This window comes from Harmonia axyridis, chromosome 1 (assembly GCF_914767665.1).
Source record: "Harmonia axyridis chromosome 1, icHarAxyr1.1, whole genome shotgun sequence".
Taxonomy (NCBI): domain Eukaryota; kingdom Metazoa; phylum Arthropoda; class Insecta; order Coleoptera; family Coccinellidae; genus Harmonia; species Harmonia axyridis.
The window spans coordinates 36,450,534-36,477,486 of NC_059501.1; the positions used below are offsets into that span (position 1 = coordinate 36,450,534).

Sequence of the window (26,953 nt, forward strand, 5' to 3'; positions counted from 1 at the left end):
AATTGAATGAATAAAATGAGTGGTCCATATGTATCATTTTGATAAGTTGTACGCAGACACCGGAGTATGATACGTTGCCAGATCAACAGAAAAGATTTCAAAATTATAGTAAAATCCTAACAGGTAGGGCACAACTTGGGAATTTAAAACAAGAACGCCTGTTCTTATTGCAGATTCGTATTCCACGGCAATAATACAATACGTAAAATACGGACGTTTTCTGCTTTCTGTTTTCAGTACATGTACTGTCATTGATCATTTGGAAATGGCGAAATTATTTGTTTGGTTTAAAACAATTCCCTTTAATTAATATCGATGTATCAATAATTATTGAAAGACGATTATATGAAATCTAGAAGAAATCTCCGTCAAGACGGTTTTCTTTATGCCCAGAACTTTTTCCATTATTTCAAGAAATTGTTGTACAATTTACGACTAAAGTTTCATTCGAATGATTAATGGAACTGATACATGAAGAAATGGTCATTTCGACGGAAAATTCAAACTCTTTCTTCTTCAGCCATCTGTGACGAGTCGTGAAAAACTGTTCGTACAAAAATTTTCTAGTTTTAGCTGTAGAATATGAATCTGCAATAAAACACAGGAATTCCGATTTGAAGTTGACACCCGTGTCCCCAAAGGGGAAATTAAATGAAAGAGGTTCTGGCATAAATATTAAATTTAAAAAAATCACCTGGTATATATTCCATAAAACACTTTTGATTTCATATATTGCGCTCAAGAAATATACAATTTCTGATGAACCTTTGTCTGTTAATTTTTTGCGAATATGCGAATAACTCGAGATTAACTCAAGATAGCTTGGGAAAAGTACAACAAATGATCGTATGAATTTGGAAATACCTATGAATATGCAATGAGATAGAAGATTCAATATGAAAGAGAAAACAGTATTTTCAGTGAAATTAGAGTCCTGTATTTCAAAAAAAAATTTTGCGGGACCCCTATCTAATTACGGCATTGATCTTGACCTAACTCAAAAATTATAAGTTTCTGTGTTTTTCTCGAGCGAAAGTTATAAATCTTAATGATTGACAGACAAATTTTAATTTAATGACTTATTCGTCATCAGAAAATCTAACCTTATCGTTTCAAATCATTATTGGTTAAAATTGTCACCTTTAGGAATTGTTAAAATTTATGTTTGTTAATTGCTTTATTTCTACAGAGGGTATAAATATATTTACGAGCTTATATTTCAGGCAGTTCATTCTGAAGAGTTGTTCAGCTAGTAAGTACATTTGTGAATATTTGATTTTTTTTCATTTCTTGTAGCAATGCAGAACCTTAGGAAATTTTCGGTAAGTTGATTCTTGATTGGTCTTTTATCAATTATATCCTTTTTGCTCATATAAAATAGTGCTAGTCATTCAGTATTTTGTGGTATTCAAAAATATTTTATAAAAATATTGCTGCAGGAAAGTAATAGAGGAGATTCATTTCGAATTCATCGTGCATTTAATGATGACAAACGAGACGAGAGACGACTTTCATGGAGAATCCCCCGAGCAAGTCATGGAACAGTGAATGAATCAATGATTGAGAGACGCAATTCATGGAGAAACCCAAGAGAAGAAATGAAACCAACAGTCAGCATCAAGCGAAGAATTTCATATAAAATTCCAATTGAAATCAAGAAAAATTCAGATTTGAGAAAATATTGGTTACAGAGATTTTCTCTCTTCAGTCGATTTGACGAAGGAATCAAGCTTGACGAGGGTAAGTTATAAATAATTTTCTTCTTATACTTTGAATATAAGTTATATTGGCATTCTCTGATCTCACTTTTTTTTACAGAGAGTTGGTATTCCGTCACTCCGGAGTTCATCGCCAGAAAAACTGCGGAGAGATTGAAAACAAATGTGATAATTGATGGCTTTTGTGGAGCTGGAGGAAATGCCATACAGTTCGCCTTCACTTGTAACAAAGGTAAGGAAATAAAATGATATATGGTTCATATTAAAACAAAATCAATTTCAGTGATAGCAATCGACATCGACCCGAAAAAAATTGAACTGGCGAGAAATAATGCAGCAGTTTATGGTGTATTGCATAAAATCGAATTTATGGTTGGTGATTTTATTCAATTAGCTTCAGAAATCAAAGGAGATGCTGTCTTTTTGAGTCCACCATGGGGTGGTCCATCTTATATAAATGAAAAATCATACGACCTGGAAAATATGCTACAACCAGTTCCATTTTCAGAATTGGTAGAAGTCAGCAAAAAAATTTCTCCGAATATTGCCGTTTTTCTTCCTAGGAATAGTAATACCTTTGATGTAAGTACGAATAATGTTTTTGTATTTAGATTTTTTTTTAACGAATAATATGATATCATGATGAATTGTTTTTACATATTATTATTAATATTGCATTGCAATTGGCGGTTAAACCAATTGACTGCTATGTCACAACTGATGAATTAAAGATATTTTACTCTTAAAGATATTTACACTTGTTGCATTTACCGCACTATTGTCCATAGAATTCCATCTGTCCACTACACAGTTAGTGAGGAAATTTTTCCGCATGTTCGGATTCAAAAGTCCAATGATGAAAATAATATAATAATAATAATAAATTATTTGAAAAACCATAGGATATTCATGATTGGTTTTCTATTTCAGATGGAAAAATATGCAGGAAAGAATGGATTAGTGAAAATTGAAAAAAATTTCGTGGATAAGAGATTAGTAGGTGTTACAGTATATTTTAATGACATTGTAAAAAAAATGGAGACCACGGGAACATAAGCGAAGTGTAGGAAGACCACCAAAACGCTGGTTGAATGATATTAAAACAAAGGTCGGACGATGTTGGCACCGTTTGGCTCAAGATAGGGAAAATTGGAAAATTCAGGGGGCGGCCTATGTCCAGGAGTGGATGCAGACAGGCTGTTGAAGAAGAAGAAGAAGATTGTGAAATATGATAAGTGTAGAAATAAATGATACAAAAAAATTTGATAATTTTATTGAAAAATCCTTTCATTTTCAGAACTATAGGTATTTTGCTTGCGACATCTTCAAGATAGAACACACAATTCCGAATGTTCGAAATCTTCGTAGATTCCGGATAATAAAATCTACAGCACATTCTATATCTCCCATAGCCTCAGATTCTTTACTAAATTTTCAACTTCAAATCACTTATGAAAATTAATTCGAGGTTAAACAATTTCAAAATGAGAATAAATAACTTCAATATGTTTAGCACAAGCAAATGCGGAATAAACATCTTCAACATGAGAATGAAGATTATTTTTTCTATCAATGATAAAAAAAAGAATAATAACACTTTTTGTAGTTTTTTTGGTCAAAGAGAAAAAAAAAAGATCTTTGGAAGGAATTGATCAAGGAAGTGATATCGGTACCTTACTGTTCATAATATATCTAAATGATCTGGGAAGGTTCATAGAGAAGAATCAAAGGTTTCGTTATTTGATACAAACAGATCTAAAAAAGAAAAATCAAATATAATGAAGTTGTCACAATCTCTTTATGAATTGTCAAAAGCAGTCAAATTTCTAGAGATTCATATCGACCAATTTCTAAATTGGCGCAAACATACGGAAATTTTGTCAAAAATTTGAGTAGAATTTGTTTTGCATTGAGATCTATTTCAAACTATGTAAATAAAAACTCTTTAAGAGTTGTGTACTTTGGAAATTTTGAAGTCACTCTTAGGTATGGAATTATGTTTTGGGGAACTAACAAAAACTTGGAGACAATATTTTCAATTCAAAAAAGAGCTTTTCGTATTGTTTTCAAATTAGGTTTCAGGGAATCCTGTAGAGGAAAATTTAGAATTAAGAATATTTTTACAGTATTTGGTTCGTACTAGTTTGAGTGTTTGCTATTTATACATAAAAATAGGCACAGTTTATACAATGAAATATCAGATACACATAGTACAAGAACATTTAATATAATATATCCAGCTCATAGATAAACTTTAACGGAGAAATATCCAACATATATGAGTTAGAGTATTTAATAAGCTGCCTAGGGATATAAAACAGATTTCAGACTATAAAGTTTTCAGGAACATAACAAAGCATATGCTCATCGTGTTAGAACCATATAATCTCAGGGAATATTTTGGGAGCTAATTGAAGCTCAAATTTTGTTTTGACGTCATTTCATTCAAATTTTAAGTTTGTTTTATAGCTGTAATTTATTGGTAATAAAGGGATATTATTATTAATTAATTGCGGTATTAATAAAGCAGCAAATGAAGTGCAGTAAGTGGCGGTATTTACTTCGTATGCCGATAGCACTTGAGTGGGATCAGAACGCCATAGAATTTTCTGATATTTTCTCTCTTCTTTTTTAACTAAGACCTGTCTATAAATTTTTTCGATGTCTCCTGTAAAAACAATAATATGAATACGGAAACGCAATATCACGGATATCATGTCGTCCTGTATTGTAGGACCGACGGCTAATCTGTCGTCAAGAGAAAAACCTGTAGTAGATTTTCGACTCGCAGTTCAGTCGTCATGCTTGTATTTTTCAAAACACAATGATGCGTAACTAAAATCCATCCTCAGAAATACTATCTAATTTTGTCATGTGATTGAATTTGATATATTCATCCATGAACTTCGTATATTGGTTTTTTAGATCGTTATTTTTTGCTAATTTATTTTCTAATGAATGAAATCTTATCTCAGCTGCCATTAGTGAATCACCTAATTTTGAAATCGGTTCTTTCATATGAAGACTTACTATGAATCTACTTGAATTATCTCGTAAAGCATTATTTTCGAAATGTTCTTCACAGAACGATTCTTCAGGCGAAAATAATGTTTTTATTGGGCATTCCTCGATTTTCCAAAATATTTCAATTTGATCATTGAGATTCTTAGAAGATACACGTCCCATATTACAACAAGAATTTTGATTTTGTTTATCGAGATATAAAGGCCCCGAAATAACCCAACCGAAACGTGTTTTCCGTAGGCAGATTAGCTCCCAATTTCACCTGCCCCCTGCACAATAGAGTATAAAACAGGTCATTCCCTATGAGTATCACCATAGGGTTAATAATGTTGAAATGAGGATCTAATAATGTTATGTTTGACGGTAATTCTAAAGATCAAATGAGATTGCGGGGACGTTCCGGTTATTTATGGAATGATGAAGCATGATAACGTTGTAAAACGAATTGAATCTAGAATGAATTTCTACAAATGTTGAGTATCTGAATATGATGTCGTTTGATTTATCCCGTTAACCACTAATTTGCAAGAATTAGTTTTAACTTTAGCCGATGGCATGAATTTTGGGTTATGAAATAACTTTCAGAGCCGCTATGTAATAGCGTTCTACAGCCGTGTGAGTTTCCGCTTGAATCGATGATAATGACTATAACCGTTGACAAAAGGGTATGTCTATTATTCTGTGTGGAACATGATGAAATTGATTTATGCATATCCCGAATTTCCGGAATAGGCATTTCTTCGTTTTCAATGTTACCGGTAACTGATGATATTTTTGGCGATTTATTGTTGAAATGAAGAAGAGTGTTATGTAATTGGCCCCATTTACGACAATTACTTGCCAAACATCTACTTGAAAGATGGGACCAGTATTTCTTTATTTATACCTATTGGTATAGGTATAGTTTTCTTAAGCTCTCTTGAGTAGTTCTCGAGTCATTTTTCGTTTCCCGGAAAAAATAACTGACTGAGGTTGAGGTCTATGAGAAATTGTGTATTTATTCCTCCTTTAAACGCTTCGAATATATTTGAGTCAAGAGGTCAGTAGATTTCGAATAGATTGACTAATGTCGCTTCTCAGGGAAATAAAAATTGAAAATGAAAAGGTCATCGATTTATTTGTCACAAGAATAAATCTAAAAGGCTCAATATCATTTTGTAATGAGACTAGAGCAGGGATTGTTATTTTAAGGTAAATCAGCCAAAAATCACAAAAAAGAGAAAAATGTTTCGACAGAAAGGTTGATGGTTCTGATGGGGCAGTCCACTACTGCTAGATACTCTTTCATTTATTTTCCCCTTATCCCTTTTGGAAGGTAGTGTTTGGTAATTTGCTGGTTCTGATTTTGGTTTTTCAATTTAGTGGACTGTATTTTATGAATATGAAAAGGTGTACGCAGACACCGGAGTATGATACGTTGCCAGATCAACAGAAAAGAATTAAAAATTATAGTAAAATCCTAACATAGCCCCTCCTTTGAAGGACTCCTTCAAAACTGAAAAATGGTAAGAAGAAAGAATAGTGCATTTACACAAATTTGAAAATGAAATCAATTCATGTTATATGACATTGTCCAAATATATAACCACATCAAATGTCAATGGAATCTTGTAGAGGTAAAGGGCACAAATGTCGCACAGATCTTGTCACTACATCATTTAGAGTACAAAGTTCTGCTATTCGGGATACACCATCTTTTCCGTCGAACAGTCTTACTACTCGTCCTGTAGGCCATTTACGGGGTGGTTGATGATCATTTTTTATAAGGACCAATGTACCAATATCCAGTTTCATTGGTTCGGTTTTCCATTTGTATTGCTGGTGCAGTTGTGAAATATAATTTTTGGAAAATTGATGCCAGAATCGCTGATACACTTGTTGAATGTGCTGGATCTTGTAAGTTTGTAAGTCTTTGTGTCTGTCCAATCATAGTCAGGAATAGAGGTAATTATGCGTCCTATGAGGAAATGGGAAGGAGAGAGGGGTGAAAAATCATTTGGATCATTCGACATTGCAAATAATGGACGTGAATTCAATATACCCTCTATTTGAATTACTAATGTATTGAACTCTTCAAAATTAACAGTATTGTTTAAAAGCGTTCTTTTAAGATGAAATGTTGTACTTTTTACTGCACTTTCCCATAATCCGCCGTGATTAGGTGTATATGGTGGAATGAATTTGCATTTTATATTTGAAATAGATGTTGAATCAACGATAGTCCTCTGTGCCCTGAACAGAAAATTGCCCAATTCGCGTAATTGATTACTTGCTCCAACAAAAGTGCTACCTGATAAAATTAGGCTGGAAGAATTATTGGAGGTAACTTACTACAAGGAAATGGAACGCACTCGTTGAGACACAACTTAAAACTAACTTTATTTAACAATGTGGCCAAGATGGAAGATGGTGGCCACTTTACATATATTCAACATAGGTGGCGTTAGTAGGTTCACACGGTGTACAAAATAGTGATTTACTACCAACACCCCCACTAAATCAATATTTCATTTACATCAAATAAATCTAATTCCCTTTTGAGATTATCTGTTTCCTTATCACAGTTGGAAAAAATGAAGAAATCATCTACATATAATGCTATCATTACTTTAACATTAATATTATTCTTCAAAAAAAGACATGGTTCATAATTAGATTTGACGAAGCCTAAAGAAAGTAAAATTTTTTCAACTTTTTCATACCATACTCTGGATGACTGTTTTAGACCATAAATTGCCCGTTTCAATTTGAGCACTTTATTTGAATGAACAATTTTGTCGAAACCTTCAGGTTGTAACATGTATACCGTTTCTCTTTGAAAGGGTCACTAGCAATAAATTGAGTATTTTAGAAAATTAGTTTATAGTTGTAAAAAATGGATGGTTATTGAGCTAAAGCGGTTTTTCAATTTTTCAGAAAATCCCTAATTTGTTTCGAAAAAGAATTATTGATGTAAAAACTATCCGAAAATTCAAGTGACCTCAACTTTTTTTTTGGAAATTACTTCGAATCAGTTTGTATTATCTACTCAAAAAAACTTGAGTGAACATGGCGTAGAAATAACGTATAGTTCATTCAAGAGTTATTGACATCAAAGTAGGCCCTTTATTTCAGGTTACAAAAATAGCACTAAAAATTGCTGTGGTTCATCAAAGAAATATTCAATTTTTATATATCCATCATATTAGTATCCGAAAGATCCAAAATTTTTGAAATTACGAAGAGACGCATACAGGTATGATTTCATAAAGTGGAATTCAGATAAAAAAAACGTAAAAAGAAATATAGTGAAATGTTTTCACATGGTGGCCACGATTACAGAAGAGGAGTGTTGGTAGACCTTCCAAACATTGGATGCACGATATGAGGAACATAGCGGGAGTTAACTGGTATATGGAGGCGAGAAACCGCGACAGGTGGTGAGAACTTGGGGAGGTCTATGTCCAGGAGTGGACAGCTGGTGGCTGATGAAGAAGAAGAGAAGTTTTCACATTGCAAGGAAATCCAATGAAGAGATATCTATTCATTCAAGAGTCGCTCATGAAAGACGCCATTGAAGATCATTAAAATATGCTTGTTCCTTTTAACCGAAGAATCTTCAATAATTGTTGCGTTCTTATACTGGATACCTGTTTGCAAATTCTAATCATAGAACTCTAAACGTGTTATTATATCCAAGGATTTACTGTGGTTCAACTGTGGTAGCTAAAGTGATGAAGAAAACTTGTTGATAAATTTGAATCTAAGTGAAAGCAATGGCAATATCATACGAAAGAAATAATGTTTAAAGACGAAAAATTTTAACAGTTTCAAGATTTGAACCACTTCATCAGTAAATGAGTGAAATACTCTCAAAATCTCTATATTTAAACTGTTGATGACATGTATGATTGATAAAATTTGTATGAAAAATATAGATATCTATTTTTTCACTCCAGTTTTCTATCTTTTATCTGATATAGGAATGATTTTATACCATTTTCTATTAAATTACACATAGTATTTTGCCTATAACGACTTGGATTCAGCCACCAACTATACTTGAAGCATTTTTGCATAAAATAATATTCAATTTTTAGTTTTACTTTTCTTAATACAGTTATCGATTAAGTACTCAATAAAAATCTTATAAAAAGACTTAAGATTTATTAGATTTTTGGATTACCTACACATTGAAGAAGAAAAAGAAGATATAACCATATTTAATTTCAAAATAGAATAAAAATAGACTACTATAGATGCAATACCAAGACTTTATTTAAAGATATTATTCATATAGCTTGATATCAGCTTTATTAGTTATGTGTCAAACCATTTTTGTCGCCATTCCTCGAAAATCTTAGCTTCGGTCATTCCCCAAAAAATTTTTGCGTGAGAAACTTCGAGCAGATCATATTAACTGAACTGTAGAAAATTTAAGAAATATATTAGAAAAAAAAAATACTCGATATTTCCCTGACAACAGATCTGATTGGGTCCAGATTTTCGGTGAATATAGAATAACATAATGATTAGTCAGGTTTTGTTCGAAATTTTGTATTGATTGCCTCGTCCAGGGCATAAGTGAATGAAAGCCATTGTTATGAAAGCAATTGTTGCATGAATTAAGGAGCGCTTAAAAGCTCTTGATTTCACGTCTTAAGAGAGAATACCACCAGTTTAAAAAGCAATTAGGAATATTTCTCCTTACAAATCATTGATTTCTATGGGGTTTTCACATAATTTCCTTAAACAATAATTAAAATGAAATTGAGTAAATATTTTCAATTTGCGAATACAGAAAAAAAATTGCCAACTTTCCATTTTTCGCAAAACAATTGATAATATTAACTTTGTACTGGGGACTGATATATTTTTAAGATATTCTTGAAGAAAACCTAGCATAAATCATTACAAAAAAGGCAAAACTATTATTTTCTGGAATTCGTCGTACAGTGATGCCCTCTACTTATTCGCTTCGAAAAAAGAAAGAAGATAAAGTGAATGTACAACTTCGTATACACCGTACAAGTTGGCGCAGGAGCGCCAGTGGGGAAATTAATGGGTACCAAAGTTTAACTGAATACGCGAGAAACAACGTGGTGGTAATCCCTCTTAATATAATTTGGGAAAAAATATTTCAGGTAGTATATTCAGTTGAAATTTAAATCATATAATCTTTTCCATAGGTACCTCCGAAAGCAGATCTAAATATTTAAAAACCGAAAAGCAAAAGTAGAAATTTGAAGGAAAAGTGAAAGCAGGAGGTCAATAGTGAAATCAAGAATTGAATTTTAAGACAAATGTTGATAGTAATTAAGTTAGTTAAGGTATTGTTGTTTTTTCAAATATAATTCTTAATTCTTAATTTTGAATTTCGACTTTTTTTTATTTTGACTAGAACCCAGCCCTAATATTCAAGATTATTGATTGAAATCAAAACAGTACCTACCGTTTTTCTCCAGATGAGCAATAAATATGAGAAGGTAGTATGTAAATACTAGCGAAGGCACATCATAATATGAGCAACCAAACATGATCTAACGAAATCTCTTGCAATGATTTCAAAAATTAACCTTTTTTTAAATTTTCAAAAAACTGAAATTTTTTCTAGTCAGCTTACTCCTGGAACCCCTTGTTTGTTATTGTAAATTAAGAGTTAACCAGTAGGAATACTTTATTGAAAAGCATGATGTGTTTTTATTTTCAAAAATTATTATGGAATTCACGTTTTCAAATATGGATTACCTGTACAAAAATTTACTATTTTTATTGAATTTGGTATACTGATTGATGGCTACTATAATTCCTATATCATCATTCCTTTCAACTCTAGAATTTTTTGATGATTTCTTGAAATTTAATTTTGACAAATTTATAGCTGAAATAACTATATTTGTCTAGTCATCTTTTTAATATTACTGAACAATCTTTAAAATTTGTTTGTAACAATGCTTTATCCTGTATACCCTGTAGCTTACAGAATAAATCATATTATTTACCTACCGGCGCATACACCATTCTGTTTGCTTAGGATTTGCTTCATTACTTCCAATAATAAAGAAAAAAAGATAAATAGAAAAGGCAAGAAAATATTTTTAGCAAACTAAACTCAATCCAATATTCTTATTATTGTTTGGGGAAATTATTCGAATAGCACATGAAAATCGGTGATTTGTAAAAAAAAATTCTCTAATTTTGTTTTGAACTGAGCAACCATGTGGTGATGTTTCCACTTAACTGACTCAACCGCGGTATTCGAGATCTGAATTCTGAACCCACTCAGAACATTTTTTAATGGATTCGGTTTTAACTTAATGGGAATTGATTATCAAATTTTATCAAACTGAAGTTATATATATTCACAATAAGTTACTTTTATTTCAGTAAGGATAATTTTGATGATCACACAAACCTTTTAGCCGTATATACAGAGTGATTCACAGAGATGGCTCTATTAGACGTTTATGGAAAATTTATCATAATTGTTAGCTGAAAATTTACATATTGGAGTTGGAGACAATGATTTTTCTTCCTAAAATATTCTCAGATCTCTTCAACTTCCGGTTATACCGGAAACAGACTACTACTTCCTCATTTCGAATGGCACACCCAGTATTTTATTGCATCATTGAAAAGCTTTTTTCATGACATTTTTGGAAATATGCCTTACTTTGGGTAATAACTCAACGGTTCATGAGTTAATAGGATTCTTATGAAAAAAATGGTGGCGGTGAGGATTTTTTTTTTAATTTTTAGGCAGATGCAGCTATTTTCGAAAAAAAAATTTTTTTTTCGTTAATCAGATTTGATTATACAGTTGACAAAATTGAATTGATGCTTCGATTTGAGTTATCGAGGTGAGATTTTCTCTTAGATTATCTTTCAATCCTATTCGACGACTGAGTTCACCATAATGTGGACATCGAGATAGAAGGTGTTCTACACTTAAAAAGGTGTCACAACAGTAATCACACATAGGAGGTACATCTGATGACATCAAGTAGAAGTGTGTCAGCTTGGTGTGTGATATTCTTAATCTTCTCATAACAATTCATGTTATAAATGTGGGATCCAAATTCTTAACACCCGACTGAATGATACGCTACTGACTTTACGAAACGAGAACTACACGATCGACCCTAAAAGGTTGGACTATGCAGATTTATCGATATAGGAAGACGTAAGGGGAATAGGTACTTGAAACTTAAGGACTGAGGTACGATACTGGAACGAGGGTGGATTTGGACGGAAGATAGAAGACAGACGGACATAGTTAGGATTCGACGTTAGAGACGAGACGGGAAAGGTTAAATAATTCGACGTGATAGACGCATAGAATTCGACGTAAAATAGTACGCAGCGAGTAAGATAATTCGACGTTAGATATAGACGGATCAACGCGAATAATCAGACAATTAGACGATAGACGAAAGTTCAGTGGCTGTACATTCAATTGACGTGAATTGTACATTGTGTAAATAAACAATAGTTAAGTTCCGGCGGCCTTTTTTATATAAACCCCTAGACAACCATATAAAAACCCTACATTTTGGGGGCTCGCCCGGGATAAAAGTGGAAAAACATTTTCATCGTCCGGGATAGAAGTGAAAAACCCCTACATCGTCCGGGATATAAGTGGAAAAACCTTTTCATCGACGGGATAAAAGAAGAAGTACCCCTACATCGTCCGGGATCGAAGAAGAAGGAAGCCCTATCTACATCGTCCGGGATAGAAGTGAAAAACCCCTACATCGTCCGGGATAGAAGTGAAAAACTCCTACCTCGTCCGGGATAAAAGTGGAAAAACATTTTCATCGACGGGATAAAAGTGAAAAACCCCTACATCGTCCGGGATTGTGAAAAACATCTTCATCGACGGGATAAAAGTGAAAAACCCCTTCATTGTCCGAGATAAAAGAAGTGAACCCCTACATTGTCCGGGATAGAAGAAGAAACCACACATTTCGAAGAATTATTTGGAGAAGACATCGAAATCGACGTAGAAGTGCCCAGAATTTGCGACGAGGAAGAATTGCCAGTGAGTCAATCAACAATTGGGAATACGGAAGAAGCCAGTACCAGAGGTGTAGGCGAGAGAGTTTTGATCCAGTAGACGAAAGGACGGAAACGAGATCAATTTTCCGCAGTAATCAGAGGATGAATGGTAAAATTGTATGCAGACTTTCAAGGTAGGACGTTTATCTTTCCAATTTCCATATTGCGAGGCTTGTTGAAGAAGACGACTAAAGAAGAGACTTTATATTTGTTTTTTAACATTTTTGAATTTTGAAATTGCATTTGAACATTGTCGATATTTGTGATTATTGATTTGATTTATTCTGTGAGAATATACAGCCATTTAACGTTCGCTATTAGTAGGAATTCTCGATAATTCTGAGTTGAGATAAGCATAATTGAGTTAGTATTGATTTTAGAGTTTTCTGCTTTGATTTACATTCATTTGAATTTTCAGTTTTTCGTTGAATATTGATTGAGTATTTTTTAATGAAAATGTCAACTTTGGGCGATATTACAATCATTGAGAATCAAATATCTAATGCTAAATTTTCTGCTGTCAAAGCATTGCATTTTATTTGTTACGGTGATGAAGGCGAACCGCATAAGGTCCGTAGAGCGCTACGTAAATTTTCGGGTTTTGTATGGGACAAAAACTCAGACGAACACTTAACCAAAGTACAAGACGTTTATAAACAACTCAAACTCCCAGACCTGATAACCGTTTCCAATATGCTTGGCTTGGATTATAGTGGAACCGATGACGTAATTATAGAACGTATATGCTCATTCTTAATAAAATTCGAAGTAGATGACGGAAATTTAGAAGAGGATTCCAACGAATCAGAGAGAGATGACGAAAATGACGACGAGACTGAAAACACTGACGACGAGTATGAAAACAGTGACGTAGAAAAATATTCCTCAAGACATGACAAATTCAATAGACGGAAAATTATGAAGAAACAGAGTTTTTCATTGACTTTTAGAGACGTAGAAGATAGTATTAGGCCATTTGACGGAAAAGAAGATTATCCAATAGAAAAGTGGATCGAGGATTTCGAAGAAATTGCAGAAGTGACGGAATGGAATGACTTGCAAAAGTTAATATTCGCAAAGAAATCTCTGAAAGGTCTCGCGAAACTATTTATACAATCTCAAAAAGGTATTAGAACTTGGAGTATTTTGAAGAGAAGATTGATTCAGGAGTTTGAAGTCAATGTAAACAGTGCACAAATTCATAAAATTTTGATGTTTAGAAAGAAAAGACATGACGAAAATGTTCAAGAATATGTATTGATCATGAGGGAAATAGCTAGTCGAGCTAATATAGAAGATGAAGTTATCATTCAATACATCATAGACGGGATACAAGACGAATCATCAAATAAACTTATATTGTATGGTGCCAGAAACTTTCAAGAATTCAAGGAAAAAGTGAAACTCTATGAAACTATTTCCAAGAAACAACCTGTAAGATATATCAAACCTTCCAAGACGAACAGAGACGATATGAGACATGAGGAAAAACATGAATTTAAGAAGGTATATAGAGAAAGAATCAGCTATCAGAATAGGAATTATAATCAAGAACTTTGTTACAATTGTGGAAGCCACGGTCATAAATCCAAAGAGTGTCCAGACAGAAGTAAAGGCGTGAAATGTTTTAGTTGTAAAAAATTTGGTCATTTATCATCGAACTGTCCTGACAAGATTTCACAACAAACTGATATTTCTACTAATGTAAATACTATGAACATAGTACCGCGAAATGCAATAACATTGACGTTTGACAAAATTAAATTATTAGCATTATTTGATACCGGCAGTGACATAAGCGCGATTAGACAAGACGTGTACGAATTATATTTCAGAGACGATTTGCTTTCGAGGGATAATATCTTAGTTAAAGGGATAGGATCAAATCGGGTTAAAACATTAGGTTCAATCAGGAAAAATGTTGAAATAGACGGCGAAGAATTTGATATATTGTTTTACATTTTACCTAAACCGGCTATGGATTTCCAAGTTATAGTTGGAAATGATTTATTGAAGCAAGCAGAAGTACTCATAAGAGAAGAAGGAATAGTTGTACACAAAATAGAAGAAAAATTCTTGATGAGTATCAGAGTTGATGAGAGCGTAGTAGACGATGAGATTGATTTGACGTACATAGACGATGGAAAATTCAGAAAGTTAGAGAAACGAACTATTGGAGATAATAAGCCAAAAAAGACGATGTCTACTAATTTTGAAGTACACAAAGATGAAGAACCGATATGCATAAAACCGGAAAAGGAACATGAAGAGAAACCACTTGACGAAAATGGATTGTTAGAGAGAGTGAAAATAGCTCAAGGGAATAAGATGAGAAAAAAGGAAGATATTGTGTTAGCAGAACTTATAGAAAAAGAAGTAAAGAAACAGTTTGATGAAGCCAGAGAAAATTTGAGAGGAGAATTTCATAAGCAGCACTTAATGAAAGTCGAAGATAAAAATCGAAAAAATTATAACGCAAAAAGGAGTAAAGCCGTATTTTTCAAAGAAGGTGACCTAGTTTCGATTAGAAGAACTGAATTTCGAGCAGGATTAAAAGTGCATAAGACATTTTTAGGACCATACGAAGTGATCAAAGTGAAGAGAAATGACAGATATGACGTAGTTAAGATAGGAAACCACGAAGGACCCATTCGGGCATCGACTTGTTCGGAGTATATCAAGCCTTGGATACAGTATGAATCCGAGTCGGATTCTCAGTAGGATGGCCGAGTGTGGGATCCAAATTCTTAACACCCGACTGAATGATACGCTACTGACTTTACGAAACGAGAACTACACGATCGACCCTAAAAGGTTGGACTATGCAGATTTATCGATATAGGAAGACGTAAGGGGAATAGGTACTTGAAACTTAAGGACTGAGGTACGATACTGGAACGAGGGTGGATTTGGACGGAAGATAGAAGACAGACGGACATAGTTAGGATTCGACGTTAGAGACGAGACGGGAAAGGTTAAATAATTCGACGTGATAGACGCATAGAATTCGACGTAAAATAGTACGCAGCGAGTAAGATAATTCGACGTTAGATATAGACGGATCAACGCGAATAATCAGACAATTAGACGATAGACGAAAGTTCAGTGGCTGTACATTCAATTGACGTGAATTGTACATTGTGTAAATAAACAATAGTTAAGTTCCGGCGGCCTTTTTTATATAAACCCCTAGACAACCATATAAAAACCCTACATAAATATAATCTCAGGAAATATTTTGGGAGCTAATTGAAGCTCAAATTTTGTTTTGACGTCATTTCATTCAAATTTTAAGTTTGTTTTATAACTGTAATTTATTGGAAATAAAGGGATATTATTATTAATTAGTTACGGTATTAATAAAGTAGCAAATGAAGTGCAGTAAGTGGCGGTATTTACTTCGTATGCCGATAGCACTTGAGTGGGATCAGAACGCCATTGAATTTTCTGATATTTTCTCTCTTCTTTTTTAACTAAGACCTGTCGATACATTTTTTCGATGTCACCTGTAAGAACAATATTATGAATACGGAAACGCAATATCACGGATATCAAGTCGTCCTGTATTGTAGGACCGACGGCTAATATGTCGTCAAGAGAAAAACCTGTAGTAGATTTTCGACTCGCAGTTCAGTCGTCATGCTTGTATTTTTCAAAACACAATGGTGCGGTAACTAAAATCCATCGTCAGAAATACTATCTAATTTTGTCATGTGATTGAGTTTGATATATTCATCCATGAACTTCGTATATTGGTTTTTTAGATCGTTATTTTTCGCTAATTTATTTTCTAATGAATGAAATCTTACCTCAGCTGCCCTTAGTGAATCACCTAATTTTGAAATCGGTTCTTTCATGTGAAGACTTACTATGAATCTACTTGAATTATCTCGTAAAGCATTATTAACAGAACGATTCTCCAGGCGAAAACAATGTTTTTATTGGGCATTCCTCGATTTTCCAAAATATTTCAATTTGATCATTGAGATTCTTAGAAGATACACGTCCCATATCACAACAAGAATTTTGAGATTGTTTATCGAGATATAAAGGCCGAAACGTGTTTTCCGTAGGCAGATTAGCTCCCAATTTTACCTGCCCCCTGCACAATAGAGTATAAAAGAAGTCATTACCTATGAGTATCTCTATGGGGTTACTAATGTTGAAATGAGTTATGAGTAATGTTATGTTTGAAGGTATTTCTAAAGATCAAATGAGATTGCGGGGATGTTCCGGTTATTTATGGAATAATGAAGCATGATAACGTTGTAAAATGAATTGAATCTAGAATGAATTTCTACAAATGTGTGAGTATCTCAATTAGGGCTGGGACTTTTTCGCCTTTTTGTATTCGAATATTCATCCATAAATTTATTCGATTATTCGAATAATTCATTCAAACAAATATTCATGCTTGATTATTCATGAGTAGTCATGAATAGTCAACTATTCGTTGATTATTCAATGATTATTCAGTGATTATTCAATGATTATTCAGTGATTATTCAATGATTATTCAGTGATTATTCAATGAATATTTAGTCAATATTCAGTGATTAAACTCATGTTTTAATGAACCAATAAACCGAGCGTTTTGATGAGTGAATATACCCTTTGCGACGTGGTATAATCGTTTTGGTGTTATGCCTCTCGCCATATACGCTCTATTAGTGTGACGTCACACACCGCCATTTTTGGTTCTCCTGTCAGTGTTCGGAATCCAAACAAATAATTCAAATTAGTACGGTCTCGTTTTTATAATCAAATTGTCGTTTGGTAAATACAGAGATTTTTTTATCACATGACAATGTACAAAATACAATAGATCCTTAAATAGACACAGTAAAACCTTCGCTGGGACAATACAATCTACATTCTGCATAGCTCCTTTACAGGTCTAAAGGTACAAAAAGAATGATCGAGCGGATTCTGAGAACATTGAATTCTTCAAGAATACACATACTGATCAATTATACGGAATTTTCAAAAAACTTTGTTTTCTGATTCAGTTTTGTTAGGGAAGGATGTTATTATTATTATTATTTGAACTGGGGTCGTTTTGCTTCGGTGAGCCTTCCGGGAACTGCGACCATGCAGATCTTTTGTTCACTACCCTACTCATTCATAGAAACCCAGGGAGGTCGTCAACGACGTTAATAAAATTGACAACCTCCCTAGGGGCCTTGGCCATTACCTCTCTGGTATCCAGGACCGGCTTGCCCATGTGAATGGTTCTTAGGCCAGCCAGCTCTGGACACTTGCATATCAAGTGTTCAGAAGTTTCTACTTCCGATCCACAGAGCCTGCAAATCTCGTCTGCTGACTTACCCATACGGTACAAATGATGTTTGTACCGACAGTGCCCCGTCAGCAGTCCCACCATCACCCGAAGCTCCGCTCGTGACAGCTTCAGGAGTTTTCTGGTGTAAGTAGGTGAAATCTTCACGAATTTCTTTGCCTGAGCAAGTCTAGGAGTGTTAGTCCAGTGGATTGTCCTACTGTTCAACTCCCATAGCTGGACCGCAGCTTTGTATTGGTCTTTTCCTATCCCACAGAAAGGCTCAGGTCCAGCAGGTCTTAGCCTAGATGCACTTTTTGCAAGCTCGTCCGCTCTCTCATTTCCTTCAACACCACAGTGCCCTGGTACCCATAGTAGAGTCACCTTGTTTCCTCTGGCCAGTTGCTTTATGGTGTTACGGCACTCCCAAGTCAGCAGAGACCCCTGACAACACGATTCCAGGGATCTCAGCGTGGCTTGGCTGTCCGTGGTGATGTAGATATGCGCCCCTTTGAGGTTCATTTTGAGACACTCCTGGGCGCATACATAAACAGCCATTATCTCGGCTTGTAGAATCGAGGGCTCACTTCCCAGGGCTTTAGAGATCCTCAGTCTAGGTCCATATATCCCAATGCCGGTGCCCTTCTCTGTTTTTGATCCATCTGTAAACCATATGGATGACTTTTTGTCTAGACGATTTATGAAACTTATTGCACTATGACGGTCATTTATAACCGTTTCAAAGGGCGTTTCAAAATCGTAGGTGGTTGGCATAATATCTGATGGTTTTGCGAGGAGGTTTGAATCTAGTTGATTCAGTATCCTCATATGTCCAACCCAGTTCCCAGGAAGGAGCTTTCCATTATGGGAAATCCTTATTGCTTCGAGCAGGCTACATTTCCTTACATGTAGGTGTAAGGGAGGCAAGTCTAGTATGACCTCCAGCGCTGCCGTAGGAGCTGTGCGCATAGCTCCTGTGACACCAATGCACGCCAGCCTTTGCATTTTCTGCAACCTGATGCGTGTGGTGACCTCCTCGGTTTTTGTCCACCATGCTAGAGATGCATACGTGACATTAGGGCGTACCACCGCTGTGTATAACCACAGTACCATTTTCGGTTTCACTCCCCATGTCTTTCCAAAGAGTCTTTTGCATGCCCACATAGCCGCCGTGGCTCTGGAAAGAGTCTTATCTATATGTTTCCCCCAGTTCAGTTTACTGTCCAGGGTAACACCTAGATATTTACACTCACTAGAGAAGTGCAGAGTCTGACCATTTAAGACCAGAGCTCTGAGGTCGAGATTCCTTCTTCTAGTGAACGGGATTATTGATGTTTTCGAGGGGTTGATAGTAAGCCCCTCTTCCCCGCACCAATTTTCAATAGTTTTGAGAGCAAGTTGCATTCGGCTACTTATTGGGCCCACATGCTTGCCTCTAACCGTCACCACTATGTCGTCGGCGTAAGCCTGGACGTTAAATCCGCCTGTTGTAAGCCTCTCCAAGAGGCCATCCATGACCAAGCTCCACAGCAGGGGTGATAGAACCCCTCCCTGAGGGCATCCCCTGCACGTCAGCACAGTCACTTCGGTTTCTCCCAGATAGGCTGTAACGGTTCGTCCTTTCAACATAGCTGATATCCACTTAACAGTGGAGGGTTCTATCCCTTTCCTTTTGGCTGCATTGCATATGGAGGTATGTAGGGTATTGTCAAAGGCCCCTCCGATATCACCGAACATTGCAAGCAGAATCTCCTTTGCGTTGAGGGTGCCTTCCACCTCTCTAAGAAGATGATGAAGGGCGTATACAGTAGATCTACCCGCCCTATAAGCAAACTGTTTGCTGTGGAGTTTTACACTGCCTCGTATGTTGTTGTCAATTATTTTCTCCATGGTCTTCAGGAGAAAGGAGGTGAGGCATATGGGTCGATAGGATTTAGGCTCTGGGGAGCCTTTTCGACCCTCTTTGGGTATGAATACTACCCTCGCCTCCCTCCATGATTTCGGGATATAGCCCCTTGTAAAGCTGGCCTTGAAGAGCTCAGTTATCGGGGCTATAAGTACTTCAACACCTTTCTGAAGCATGGCTGGAAAAATACCATCCATGCCTGCTGATTTGAAGGACTGAAAGCTCTTTATCGCCCATTCAATTCTTTCTGGTGTGAATAGTCTACCAGCTTTCTGAGAATCCCACCTGGTGGGGTTGTATACTTCCCCAGCGGGAGCCGCATCTTCACTGGTAATCTGCCTGGAGCCAGGAAAGTGAGTCTCTAGTAGAGCTCTTAGGCTCTCTTGAGGATTATTCGTAAATTCCCCACATGGCTTCTTTATTTGGCCAATTGGGTTTGAGTGATCCTTAGATAGTACCTTTTGAAGTCTAGCTGCTGGGGCTAGGGAAGGATGTTACTTCAGTCTCAGTCGATGTGTGTACATTTTAAGACCATAGATTTAAAAGAATATAAAGATTCGTCGGTTCGCAATTCAGAATACATAAAACAATATTTGACCACTGAAATAGAGCAATGTCTAGAAATGTCAATGCATACGGAATAGGAAGGCAAGGTTACATTTACGAATGTAGAATCTTATACTATTATTATTAGAACTCTTTATTGGTAAATTCATATGTTAGAATCTTATATTCCATTATTAAATTTTTTTATTGATGAAATACAAATTTTATTAATTTTTCTTTGGCTGAATATCTTTTTCTACTACTATTAAACGAATAATAATTTTAATTCAATTGTATCTATCAAATTCAATATTATGTAATCTCCAGTAATTTTAATATTAATAAAACAATTTGTCCGTAGTGAATCACAAAACCTTGTTTTAATCATTCCTGAATAGTGAGTCGAGTGATCATTCAAACTTTCATTCGTAACTTCATAAATATCTAACTACTCACTGAATAGAAAACTATTCAGTGGATACTCAACTATTCACTGATTATTCATGAATAGAAAAGTAGTCATTGATTATTCAACTATTCGGTGAATACTCGACTATTCACTGATTATTCATGAATAGAAAAGTAGTCATTGATTATTCAACTATTCGGTGAATACTCGACTATTCACTGATTATTCATGAATAGAAAAGTAGTCATTGATTATTCAGTGAATATTCATGATTATTCGAATATTCAAATCATTCATTCATGATTCCCAGCCCTAATCTCAATATGATGTCGTTTGATTTATCCCGGTAACTACTAATTTGCAAGAATTAGTTTTAACTTAAGCCGATGGCATAAATTTTGGATTATGAAATAACTTTCAGAGCCGCTATGCAATAGCGTTCTACAGCCGTGTGAGTTTCCGCTTGAATCGATGATATTGACTATAACCGTTGACAAAAGGGTATGTCTATTATTCTGTGTGGAACATGATGAAATTGATTTATGCATATCCCGAATTTCCGGAATAGGCATTTCTTCGTTTTCAATTTTACCGGTAACTGATGATATTTTTGGCGATTTATTGTTGAAATGAAGAAGAGTGTTATGTAATTGGCCCCATTTACGACAATTACTTGCCAAACATCTACTTGAAAGATGGGACCAGTATTTCTTTATTTATACCTATTGGTATAGGTATAGTTTTCTTAAGCTGTCTTGAGTAGTTCTCGAGTCATTTTTCGTTTCCCGGAAAAAATAACTGACTGAGGTTGAGGTCTATGAGAAATTGTGTATTTATTCCTCCTTTAAACGCTTCGAATATATTTGAGTCAAGAGGTCAGTAGATTTCGAATAGATTGACTAATGTCGCTTCTCAGGGAAATAAAAATTGAAAATGAAAAGGTCATCGATTTATTTGTCTCAAGAATAAATCTAAAAGGCTCAATATCATTTTGTAATGAGACTATAGCAGGGATTTTTATTTTAAGTTAAATCAGCCAAAAATCACAAAAAAGAGAAAAAGGTTTCGGCAGAAAGGTTGATGGTTCTGATGGGGCAGTCCACTACTGCTAGATACTCTTTCATTTATTTTCCCCTTACCCCTTTTGGAGGGTAGTGTTTGGTAATTTGCTGGTTCTGATTTTGGTTTTTCAATTTAGTGGACTGTATTTTATGAATATGAAAATAGAATAGATTGGTTTTTTAATAGTTTAATGTTTAATGTAATAATTGGCGATGTGTATCTCGTGAAAAATTGAAATTGAATGAATAAAATGAGTGGTCCATATGTATCATTTTGATAAGGTGTACGCAGACACCGGAGTATGATACGTTGCCAGATCAACAGAAAAGAATTCAAAATTATAGTAAAATCCTAACAGGTAGGGCACAACTTAGGAATTTCAAACATAAACGCCTGTTCTTTTTGCAGATTCGTATTCCACGGCAATAATACAATACGTAAAATACGGACGTTTTCTGCTTTTTGTTTTCAGTACATGTACTGTCATTGATCATTTGGAAATGGCGAAATTATTCGTTTGGTTTAAAACAATTCCCTTTAATTAATATCGATGTATCAATAATTATTGAAAGACGATTATATGAAATCTAGAAGAAATCTCCGTCAAGACGGTTTTCTTTATGCCCAGAACTTTTTCCATTATTTCAAGAAATTGTTGTACAATTTACGACTAAAGTTTCATTCGAATGATTAATGGAACTGATACATGAAGAAATGGTCATTTCGACGGAAAATTCAAACTCTTTCTTCTTCAGCCATCTGTGACGAGTCGTGAAAAACTGTTCGTACAAAAATTTTCTAGTTTTAGCTGTAGAATATGAATCTGCAATAAAACACAGGAATTCCGATTTGAAGTTGACACCCGTGTCCCCAAAGGGGAAATTAAATGAAAGAGGTTCTGGCATAAATATTAAATTTAAAAAAAACACCTGCTATATATTCCATAAAACACTTTTGATTTCAAGAAATATACAATTTCTGATGAACCTTTGTCTGTTATTTTTTTGCGAATATGCAAATAACTCGAGATTAACTCAAGATAGCTTGGGAAAAGTACAACAAATGATCGTATGAATTTGGAAATACCTATGAATATGCAATGAGATAGAAGATTCAATATGAAAGAGAAAACAGTATTTTCAGTGAAATTAGAGTCCTGTATTTCAAAAAAAAATTTTGCGGGACCCCTATCTAATTACGGCATTGATCTTGACCTAACTCAAAAATTATAAGTTTCTGTGTTTTTCTCGAGCGAAAGTTATAAATCTTAATGATTGACAGACAAATTTTAATTTAATGACTTATTCGTCATCAGAAAATCTAACCTTATCGTTTCAAATCATTATTGGTTAAAATTGTCACCTTTAGGAATTGTTAAAATTTATGTTTGTTAATTGCTTTATTTCTACAGAGGGTATAAATATATTTACGAGCTTATATTTCAGGCAGTTCATTCTGAAGAGTTGTTCAGCTAGTAAGTACATTTGTGAATATTTGATTTTTTTTCATTTCTTGTAGCAATGCAGAACCTTAGGAAATTTTCGGTAAGTTGATTCTTGATTGGTCTTTTATCAATTATATCCTTTTTGCTCATATAAAATAGTGCTAGTCATTCAGTATTTTGTGGTATTCAAAAATATTTTATAAAAATATTGCTGCAGGAAAGTAATAGAGGAGATTCATTTCGAATTCATCGTGCATTTAATGATGACAAACGAGACGAGAGACGACTTTCATGGAGAATCCCCCGAGCAAGTCATGGAACAGTGAATGAATCGATGATTGAGAGACGCAATTCATGGAGATACCCAAGAGAAGAAATGAACCCAACGGTCAGCATCAAGCGAAGAATTTCATATAAAATTCCAATTGAAATCAAGAAAAATTCAGATTTGAGAAAATATTGGTTACAGAGATTTTCTCTCTTCAGTCGATTTGACGAAGGAATCAAGCTTGACGAGGGTAAGTTATAAATAATTTTCTTCTTATACTTTGAATATAAGTTATATTGGCATTCTCTGATCTCACTTTTTTTTACAGAGAGTTGGTATTCCGTCACTCCGGAGTTCATCGCCAGAAAAACTGCGGAGAGATTGAAAACAAATGTGATAATTGATGGCTTTTGTGGAGCTGGAGGAAATGCCATACAGTTCGCCTTCACTTGTAACAAAGGTAAGGAAATAAAATGATATATGGTTCATATTAAAACAAAATCAATTTCAGTGATAGCAATCGACATCGACCCGAAAAAAATTGAACTGGCGAGAAATAATGCAGCAGTTTATGGTGTATTGCATAAAATCGAATTTATGGTTGGTGATTTTATTCAATTAGCTTCAGAAATCGAAGGAGATGCTGTCTTTTTGAGTCCACCATGGGGTGGTCCATCTTATATAAATGAGAAATCATACGACCTGGAAAATATGCTACAACCAGTTCCATTTTCAGAATTGGTAGAAGTCAGCAAAAAAATTTCTCCGAATACCTATTGCCGTTTTTCTTCCTAGGAATAGTAATACCTTTGATGTAAGTACGAATAATGTTTTTGTATTTAGATTTTTTTTTAACGAATAATATGATATCATGATGAATTGTTTTTACATATTATTATTAATATTGCATTGCAATTGGCGGTTAAACCAATTGACTGCTATGTCACAACTGATGAATTAAAGATATTTTACTCTTAAAGATATTTACACTTGTTGCATTTACCGCACTATTGTCCATAGAATTCCATCTGTCCACTACACAGTTAGTGAGGAAATTTTTCCGCATGTTCGGATTCAAAAGTCCAATGATAAAAATAATATAATAATAATAATAAATTATTTGAAAAACCATAGGATATTCATGATTGGTTTTCTATTTCAGATGGAAAAATATGCAGGAAAAAATGGATTAGTGAAAATTGAAAAAAATTTCGTGGATAAAAGATTAGTAGGTGTTACAGTATATTTTAATGACATTGTAAAAAAAATGGAGACCACGGGAACATAAGCGAAGTGTAGGAAGACCACCAAAACGCTGGTTGGATGATATTAAAACAAAGGTCGGACGATGTTGGCACCGTTTGGCTCAAGATAGGGAAAATTGGAAAATTCAGGGGGCGGCCTATGTCCAGGAGTGGATGCAGACAGGCTGTTGAAGAAGAAGAAGAAGATTGTGAAATATGATAAGTGTAGAAATAAATGATACAAAAAAATTTGATAATTTTATTGAAAAATCCTTTCATTTTCAGAACTATAGGTATTTTGCTTGCGACATCTTCAAGATAGAACACACAATTCCGAATGTTCGAAATCTTCGTAGATTCCGGATAATAAAATCTACAGCACATTCTATATCTCCCATAGCCTCAGATTCTTTACTAAATTTTCAACTTCAAATCACTTATGAAAATTAATTCGAGGTTAAACAATTTCAAAATGAGAATAAATAACTTCAATATGTTTAGCACAAGCAAATGCGGAATAAACATCTTCAACATGAGAATGAAGATTATTTTTTCTATCAATGAGAAAAAAAAGAATAATAACACTTTTTGTAGTTTTTTTGGTCAAAGAGAAAAAAAAAAGATTTTTGGAAGGAATTGATCAAGGAAGTGATATCGGTACCTTACTGTTCATAATATATCTAAATGATCTGGGAAGGTTCATAGAGAAGAATCAAAGGTTTCGTTATTTGATACAAACAGATCTAAAAAAGAAAAATCAAATATAATGAAGTTGTCACAATCTCTTTATGAATTGTCAAAAGCAGTCAAATTTCTAGAGATTCATATCGACCAATTTCTAAATTGGCGCAAACATACGGAAATTTTGTCAAAAATTTGAGTAGAATTTGTTTTGCATTGAGATCTATTTCAAACTATGTAAATAAAAACTCTTTAAGAGTTGTGTACTTTGGAAATTTTGAAGTCACTCTTAGGTATGGAATTATGTTTTGGGGAACTAACAAAAACTTGGAGACAATATTTTCAATTCAAAAAAGAGCTTTTCGTATTGTTTTCAAATCAGGTTTCAGGGAATCCTGTAGAGGAAAATTTAGAATTAAGAATATTTTTACAGTATTTGGTTCGTACTAGTTTGAGTGTTTGCTATTTATACATAAAAATAGGCACAGTTTATACAATGAAATATCAGATACACATAGTACAAGAACATTTAATATAATATATCCAGCTCATAGATAAACTTTAACGGAGAAATATCCAACATATATGAGTTAGAGTATTTAATAAGCTGCCTAGGGATATAAAACAGATTTCAGACTATAAAGTTTTCAGGAACATAACAAAGCATATGCTCATCGTGTTAGAACCATATAATCTCAGGGAATATTTTGGGAGCTAATTGAAGCTCAAATTTTGTTTTGACGTCATTTCATTCAAATTTTAAGTTTGTTTTATAGCTGTAATTTATTGGTAATAAAGGGATATTATTATTAATTAATTGCGGTATTAATAAAGCAGCAAATGAAGTGCAGTAAGTGGCGGTATTTACTTCGTATGCCGATAGCACTTGAGTGGGATCAGAACGCCATAGAATTTTCTGATATTTTCTCTCTTCTTTTTTAACTAAGACCTGTCTATAAATTTTTTCGATGTCTCCTGTAAAAACAATAATATGAATACGGAAACGCAATATCACGGATATCATGTCGTCCTGTATTGTAGGACCGACGGCTAATCTGTCGTCAAGAGAAAAACCTGTAGTAGATTTTCGACTCGCAGTTCAGTCGTCATGCTTGTATTTTTCAAAACACAATGATGCGTAACTAAAATCCATCCTCAGAAATACTATCTAATTTTGTCATGTGATTGAATTTGATATATTCATCCATGAACTTCGTATATTGTTTTTTTAGATCGTTATTTTTTGCTAATTTATTTTCTAATGAATGAAATCTTATCTCAGCTGCCATTAGTGAATCACCTAATTTTGAAATCGGTTCTTGCATATGAAGACTTA

The 26,953-nt window shown here is 34.2% G+C and overlaps 1 protein-coding gene across 1 annotated transcript; it reads left to right on the top strand.

Annotated features, from left to right (window-relative positions):
- The first annotated feature begins 236 nt into the window (after nucleotides 1-236).
- Nucleotides 237-25,489, top strand: LOC123682517 (trimethylguanosine synthase-like). Its single transcript, XM_045621167.1, has 4 exons — nucleotides 237-1,740; nucleotides 1,819-1,950; nucleotides 2,002-2,300; nucleotides 24,855-25,489. The coding sequence occupies exons 1-4, from the start codon at nucleotides 1,557-1,559 to the stop codon at nucleotides 24,978-24,980; spliced, it is 741 nt and encodes a 246-aa protein (XP_045477123.1). The 5' UTR covers nucleotides 237-1,556; the 3' UTR covers nucleotides 24,981-25,489.
- The last annotated feature ends 1,464 nt before the right edge of the window (nucleotides 25,490-26,953 follow it).

Excerpts from the sequence above, each read along its gene's own strand:
- LOC123682517 (XM_045621167.1), top strand. The coding sequence starts at position 1,557 with ATGATTGAGAGACGCAATTCATGGAGAAACCCAAGAGAAGAAATGAAA. Across the intron at positions 1,741-1,818 it reads AGGAATCAAGCTTGACGAGG|AGAGTTGGTATTCCGTCACT; the intron begins GTAAGTTATAAA and ends TTTTTTTTACAG. Across the intron at positions 1,951-2,001 it reads CGCCTTCACTTGTAACAAAG|TGATAGCAATCGACATCGAC; the intron begins GTAAGGAAATAA and ends AATCAATTTCAG.